At 30.6% G+C, this 7,974-nt stretch overlaps 1 protein-coding gene across 1 annotated transcript in view; it reads right to left on the bottom strand.

The window, feature by feature from the left end:
• Positions 1-730: 730 nt before the first annotated feature.
• LOC129963082 (ABC transporter G family member 20-like) overlaps positions 731-7,974 on the bottom strand; it is an 83,282-nt gene continuing 76,038 nt past the window's right edge. Inside the window, exons 12-16 of the mRNA XM_056077117.1 lie at positions 5,695-5,765; positions 5,364-5,452; positions 3,653-3,829; positions 2,830-2,916; positions 731-1,125 (exon numbers count right to left, since the gene is read on the bottom strand). Of these exons, the coding sequence (XP_055933092.1) occupies positions 914-1,125; positions 2,830-2,916; positions 3,653-3,829; positions 5,364-5,452; positions 5,695-5,765 (636 nt within the window). The 3' untranslated portion in view covers positions 731-913. The remainder of the gene's footprint in view (positions 1,126-2,829; positions 2,917-3,652; positions 3,830-5,363; positions 5,453-5,694; positions 5,766-7,974) is intronic.

Raw genomic sequence — 7,974 nt, 5'->3', positions numbered from 1 at the left:
ACCAAGGGTGCCCAAAAGATATGTAAACAAATTTTAAATGAATTCTGCAACTGTTTCAATATATCATTAAATACGGTAGAAATTTATAACATCTGAAGATAAAGAGCCATTTTTAAATCCTTGTAAGGCTGAAATTTATTAAGTCTTGGGTATATAAATTTATATTTAATGGAATTTTTGCTGGAAACTAAATGGCAACACACACACCCGAAAATAATAAGAGCATTAATCGAACACATATGTATTGCCACACAGTGTAAAACAATTAAAAGTGAGATATTTTTGGCGACCTTTGAAACATAAAGTACAATGCATGAAACGTGTCTTTGTGTCCGAGTAAAAAATAAATGGAAATACCATTATGTGAACAATACTTTTAAAAGTTTTATATATAAGTTTTTTAGTAATCGGATTAAATCACAGATTTTTAATTTTTATCATAAGAACACGCTTTCAAAGAGCGGCAATTTGTTGTCTGAATGAAAATATAAAACATTAATTATTCTTGTTTTTACAATGTGTCGGGACTATATGCATTTTTAAATATAAAATCATATAATTATAAGCAATAGTAGCGTGTAATATAAAAAAAGCTATTGTTACTAATCGCTATATTTATAGACATTTGTAAATATGAAAAAATATATATATATGTAAATTTGGATCTGTAATCTCATAGTTTAACTGAGACAGATAAAACAGTGAAGAGCTAAAAGAACACACAATATAATCAAGTTTCATTATTTTAACTAAAATATCAAAATATACATCAAATTCGGAGATTCCTCCTTTTTTTACATTTCTAATTTTTTTTTCTTTGAACGGAGATGAAATCTCACATCACAGAGTCTTTGGATGTCATGGGTTAAATCACAGCATTTTTTCTTCCCTGAAGAATTCAGGAAAAACATGGTCACTTCTTGTACCTGAAGAACAGACTCGCTATCAAAATGACGGGGAATATCCAAGCGAGGCACACCAGAAATCCATCCCAGATGCCATGATCTGTAATCGTCCATCCTCTGGATAAGATAGATCTCATGCTGTTAGCTATTAAAGTCAAGGGTAGGCAATAACTAAACTGCCTCAAGTAGTAAGGCATAGCCTCCACCGGCCATATAATACCTACAGAAAGAGTAGATAATATTACTATAAATCTATACTTATATAAAGCTCAATGTGTGTGTGTGTTGGCGCTCTACAGGCCAGGCCAATTGACCTACAGCTACCAAATTTGGTACATGTATACCTTAGAGATCGGGAATGTGCACCTGGGGTCCCTTTTTTTGAAATTTTAATTAGAATTTTAATTATTAATTAAAAACTAACTTTCCCGCCAAAAAATCTTCCATTTTCCCCACTGCCAAATGAGAAAGGCTTCCGTTTTTTTTTCCAACAGTAATGAGGCTAGGGTTAGCATTTTTCGGCCGATTATTTCAAACGATTCTGTTTATTTTCTTAATGTTTTATGCATTTAAAATTAAACATTGTTAATTAATCCATGTTTCAGATTCATTCTGAAGTACTTTTGAATTAAAATAACACCGAATAAAGGAAATTAAAAATGTCTAATCTGCATAGCGTTACCCCAACTGGCGTAGAAAAATCCACGCATTTGCATTACCGTAACTGACGTTGAAAATTCACGCATGCGCATTGTGTTCTGATTGTTGACAATATTATCAACGGATGATTCTTGATTTAACCCTTAACTGGGGAGGTGAAATTTTAGGACTTAACTGGGGAGGTGCGGTCTACGAGACCGCATTTCATTTACACTCAAATTAAATTTTCTAATGAATGTATTAATATGAAAAAGTGCCAATCTATTTTGCAGATATTTTTCTTGATATATAGATATATTTTAGAAATTTTTCGAAATATATTATCATTGAAAAAAATAAATGCGTTGGAACATGCATTTTCTTCTCAAATGACATGTTACAATAAATAATATTCTTGAAAAAACATATTACTTTTTACTTTTTAAATCATATTTATTTTTACAGTATATGAAGGTATATATAAGACAATATAATGTAAAATTCAACAATTATATGAAAAATAAAAAAATTGACAATGGGTAAAATTGGCCCTTTTCTTATCGGCTTGTGGGAATTTCATAGCACGGTTTTCTAGAGCATTTTAAACATACAGGTTAAAAACTAGTAATAAATAAAATAAAATTATAAATCAAAATTTATATAAATAAAATGTATGTTATTTATATATATAAATGTTTATAATAATCTAATAATTAAAAATTGATGAGATAATTCGAGACAAGAGAAAGTTTACAGCCTACTCACGACCTTACTTAAGGAGGTGTTGGTTAACCGCGTGATCTTCTTGGGCGGAGCTAGCTGCCAATCATGTAAATACCACGTGGTCTCACTGTTGACGTTAGTATATTTTCTTTTCCAGTAGAAGCGAACTTGACTCGTGTACTAGGGGGAGTGTGATCTCGGTTCTCTCCCGAGAAATTTTATGTGTAGTTCTCTAGGCCTGCTACATTATGGCGTAATCATGTGCCTTTTGTTGTAGATGTTAACCCATAAGCCATATAAAAAACAACTTGTGTCTTCAAATAATTTCCCCAGGCAACAAATTTCACCATTAATAAATTATTGAGTAATCAAGAAAAGTAAAAATTTTCATGGCGTTTATGGCTCCAGTAAAAGACTGCCACAATTACATTTGGCGATTAATTGCTCTAACGTAATTAAACTTTGGCGATAAAATATTAAAGTCTAACCAGAATATATTTACAAATATACATTTAAAAATTACATATATTTATAAAAACTATTTAATACAGATGATTCTTACCACTAAGTAGTAGATTTGGATAAAACGACCCCATTGCAATCATCATTGCGATATTTTCATCATTTACAATGGATGATATAAAAAGACCTGCCAAAAAATAACAACATAGAAATGTGAAGTAAAGCATTACCATGCTATTATCAAATACTATGGTAATTAAAATAGTAACTTATTATGACATAATATTACATTGCATAAAATTAGAATGGTTATTTATATTATGTTCATTATATTGTTATCAAATGTGAAATTTTACATTCATAAAATTGAACATAAGCATCATATTGCTTAAAATTCTAACAGTTATTTGGAATTATTTTATCGTATTATGTGTTATTATATTGTTAACAAATGCTATCATAATTAATATAAAATATATAAAAAGACATACATAGATAAAAATTATTTTACATAAAATTTTTATGATTATTTGAAGTAATATTATCGCTTCATGTAATGTTATGTTACAAGATGTTATCTTAATAAAATAATTACTTTGAAGATATAAAACTATATTTAATAAAATTCAAACGATTATTTGAGAGCGTGAAATTAAAATATATATCTTTATGGTCAATGGTTAAAAGAAATTGTTCGCATTAAATGGATTCTATGAGAAGAAATTGATTTTTTTTAACTTCAAGTTTAATACCTTAAGCTAAAATAAAACATAAGTTAATCTCATTTTTTTAATAAATATAAATACATAGTAAGCTGAATTTTGCAATCGTATTTTTATATATGCCATTCAGCATATATAAAAATAGGATTAGATTTAATTGCCAGAATTTATAAAAGCCTTGATGTAGGAAATTTTACTCACCATAAGACATTCCTTCTAAACCAGTAAGCAATACTGCTATCACCACCCAGATGAGAGGACCCCTGCATGGGATGCTGAAAGCTTTGAAGGTTAAGACCAGGACCAGGACAACCTGTAGCAGCATGGTGACGAACAAACTAAAGAGCATGGAAAACATCACTTCCCAAGAGCGTACGCCTGAAAAACAATAGGGATTTGAAATTACAGTCCTGTACAGTTTATATAAATCAAATTTTGTATAAAACGTTATGATGTTCCTCTGTTATATATAATTTAAAGAAAAGTAAATAATAATAATTAGCAGGATGAAATTAATGGAAACTAATCGCCTTTGGCGATCAGTTGGCTCGTCTGGAAAAATGATTGCTACAAATTTCAATAAAATATTTTGTATAATATTACAATATATTTTGTGAGGATATAAGTGGTTTTAATTATATCCTCAGAAAATATTTTTAAATGACAAAATTTAATAGCTATATGAGTCATAGTATTTTTGAAGCCCTAAAGCCGGTGGTTAATAATGCTGTTCATTCTCTTAATGTTTTTTTGTTTTTATTTTTATGCTTACAATTATATCATAGGAAAAAGCAGCAACATATAAAAATGGACGGACTGTAAAAAAATTTCACTATTACTTGTTTCTTGAAACCTTAATTGTAGGAACAACAAACTCTCAAAACGTACTCAAGATAAAAAAAAAAAAGTTGAATCTTCATGCTTTGATTATCGACAATAAAAAATGAAACCTGAATGAATATTTATACCTATAACGAAAACAATTTTAGTTTTTCTCTTGATATTGTTTCTTATGGCATTTGCCATGGACAAGCCCGCTGTTATGAAGACAGCGATTTTAAGCCGCTGGGGGAGCGTCTCTTGGTTTTATGGTAGCGCCATCCAGGGCTAAGAGAACGACTTAGCTACACATACGCCATAATCCTTTTTAAGGGGCGGACTTCATTCATGCATTTCATACATAATTCGTAATTAGATCTGAATCAGAGAGCGATCACCCCTGATCCAGAACCCCCAGTGGTATTCTCTCGACATGGAGGATTTTGCAACCACGATAGATTTATACGCGCACCAGCCACCAAGCACGCGGGGAATCTTCGGCCGGCGGGGTTCGAGCTCGCAACTTAAGGGACGCGAATCCAACGCTCTACCAACCAGGATATCCCGGCGTTGAAATTTTCTTCAACAAGGAAATATAAATTGTAAAATAAACTCAAAATAAATTTTAAAAAAATTAATCAAACACACAAAAAAATTATGCTGCAAGAAATTGGTATCATTGAGAAGATAACTTCCTAAATTTTAAGATAATCTAAATATTATTTTTTTATATATATTTTCAAAAGTAATCGAGAGAAAAAAAAATTCCCATGACTTTTAGTTAATAAATTTTTTTTTAAAAATTGCTCTGAAATCCATATTTACATCTTCCAAAGTGTATACTTACTGAATTTCGTAGTTCTTCAAATAATTCAAATGATCTTCACCAACACATATGCATTCATTCTTATTATGCGCAGAGCTTTGCATTTCTGTAAACTTTTGACTTGTGAATTAATGCATTTTCGTGAACAAATATAATTTTTTCAATAGAATACATTATTGACTTTAAGCAGTGATGGGGTGGCGGGGATCCAGTTGTATCAAACATAGCTACGATGGTTGATTCTTAATATTTAAGAAGACAACTTACCAGCAAACCACGATCTGTCTAGTAATCCTTCTTTCTTTTCGATGATAACAGCCATGGCACTCAGACCTACTGCCATAATGTAAGTAATGCTAAGAATAATGAAAGAAAATTATACGTAATTTAAAAAAAATCAAAATATGTATGATATAATTTTTGAAACAAAAATTAAGTTTCACCCATTAGAATGAAAATGAATTAGGTTATAAACAAATTAGATTTATTTTATATGCATATTTCTACAAGTAAATCTGCCATCAAAAAACTTTCGACAATGTTAGTAAAAATATCATAACTTTGCATATTAGATAAATGATTTTGAAATTAAACTTACCCTAATATCATACCTGGAGCCATAAATTCAGTGAAATCAGGATGGATGGTTCCATATACTGGCTTTCCTAGCTAAAATATTCAACAGAATAAAAATTAATTCTGTAAATTGAGTATTTTTTAAAATTGTATTTTTTATTTTTAATGCAGAAAATTATTTTACGGAAATAAAACTAAACACCCCTTTAAAACTGACTGAACCAAAACTGGCTTCAAAGGAGGCCAATCTTTATTTTAACGTTTCGTGGATATTTGTGAATCGGCCCATACGTTTAGTTCAGTTTATAGTTATATGAACTTCCCATTTTAAAGAAATGCTAGGGCTATTTTGAGACAGAACTCGCACTTTTAAACCGTGGTCAGACGACGAGGACGACACCTGAGCTGGAACCCCCTTTCAAACTTCCACACCACACCAGCGGGAGGGGAGAGTTTGGCCTCAATGAATTTAACATGCACCAGGCCTGCTTACACGACAGATTTTCGGTGGAATCAAGTCTCGAAACTGAAACCATCCGGTTGCGAAGCCGAGATCTTACCACCAGGCCATCACGGCGAAAAAAGGCTTCTACGAACAAAGTTCTTGTTTCAAATAATATACATCCCATTATTGTTTCAGACCTTAAAACTTTTCCCATTAACTCTTCAAAAGCCCTCCGGTAATTAGTGCTGAATTGGTTATTTTATTTGGCTCGGTCTTTTTACAGCGATGTGGTCACTAATTTGTCAGCTGCCATACTATCTACAAGAAATATAGAATAAATGTAGATACAATGGATGCCACTTAATGTAATCGTGGTTAATATTATCATTTGTTTTATATTATCAAACTCCTCAGACCTTGAAATAGCTTATTTAAATATATTCAAAAATATTCATTTAGTGTGATTTTAACATCGTTTAATATTATCAGAGTTAAAAGTAGAGATTGATCGATCGTTCATTTTCAACCAGCCTTAGCAATTTATGCTCATTGAATTTTTTATTCTATTTGTAAGGGATCATTTCCTAGGCATTTTTTTTTTTTTTTTTCGTGGGATTAGGGTTTACAATTTTTTTAAATTCTGGACTAGAATAATCTGAATCGGTTTAAATGCAGAGTTACACTATCATGTTTGACTTGAATTTTGTTACCTGTAAAATGGATTGAAAAAAAAGGGACTGATTTGAATTCAAAGACAAGTTTTACATTCTTAGCAGGGATAAAAATTTGTTAAGGCATAATTACCATAAAATTTTAGGAACTTTTAAGCTGAACTTAAAATGATCATTAATTCTTATTATTTTAAAACATAAGCCACAAATTAAAATTTTTTTTTCTTTTCTTCTTTTATTTATTTTCAATTCGATCCTTTTTTAAAAAATAAATTCAGTTACTATTTTAATAAATACCAATCAAAGAAATTATTAACTTTTAACTAACTATTAATTAAAAGCCGGCGTCCTGGCATAGGGGTAGCGCGTCTTCAACGTGATCTGGGTGTCCCGGTTTGGGCATGGTTGTTCTTCTGTTGTTCTATCTGTGAGATGTGTGAATGTACCCTCCTGTAAAAAGGGGTTGTGCAAGCGAATGAATGATGCGTGAGTGGCAAAGTCGTACTCTTGGCCCTAGTTGGCGCTGCTATAAAAAATAAGAGACGTCCCCCTCAGGCTTAAATCGCTGTCTTCGTAACAGCGGGCTTGTCAGTCGCAAGTGCCATAAGAAACAAACAAACAACGACAATTAATTAAAATGCGTAAATAATCGCAGACAAATTTTAAGAATCAATTTTTAATGAACCTGCCTACGCAACAAATATCTTCTAAAGAAAATTAGAATAAAATATGTACTAATATATGTATTACTCGAACAATATGTGTATTTTAATCAGGATCCAACAGTTAATTTTATAAAGCTATTGAACTATTTGTCAATAGTTATTTTATAAAGCAGCAAAAGGCAGACATATACTTCCAATTGAAGAATGCTCTAAGTGATTTAAAAATTATATTTTGTTTTTTTTTTAGTAATAAATTTAGTAATTGCTGAAAAAATCATGTTATCTTGATTTTGAAGCAATCCTCCAGTCACATTTAATAAAACATTTTAGATATATAAAAATGTTAAATAAAAAAAAATCCACACTTCAGAAATTAAAATTGACCGTGTTATGAAACTTTGAATTTAATCATTTTAATCCAATAAGCTCCGTACAAGGAAGGAAGTGCCATACATTTATTCTAGAATCTTCCATGAGAAGGTCAATGAAATGGTTTAAAACATCTGAACAATCCTACTAAA

Source organism: Argiope bruennichi, chromosome 3 (assembly GCF_947563725.1).
Source record: "Argiope bruennichi chromosome 3, qqArgBrue1.1, whole genome shotgun sequence".
Taxonomy (NCBI): Eukaryota; Metazoa; Arthropoda; class Arachnida; order Araneae; family Araneidae; genus Argiope; species Argiope bruennichi.
Note: the sequence above shows the minus strand (reverse complement) of the source record. Positions and strands in the feature narration are given on the sequence as shown.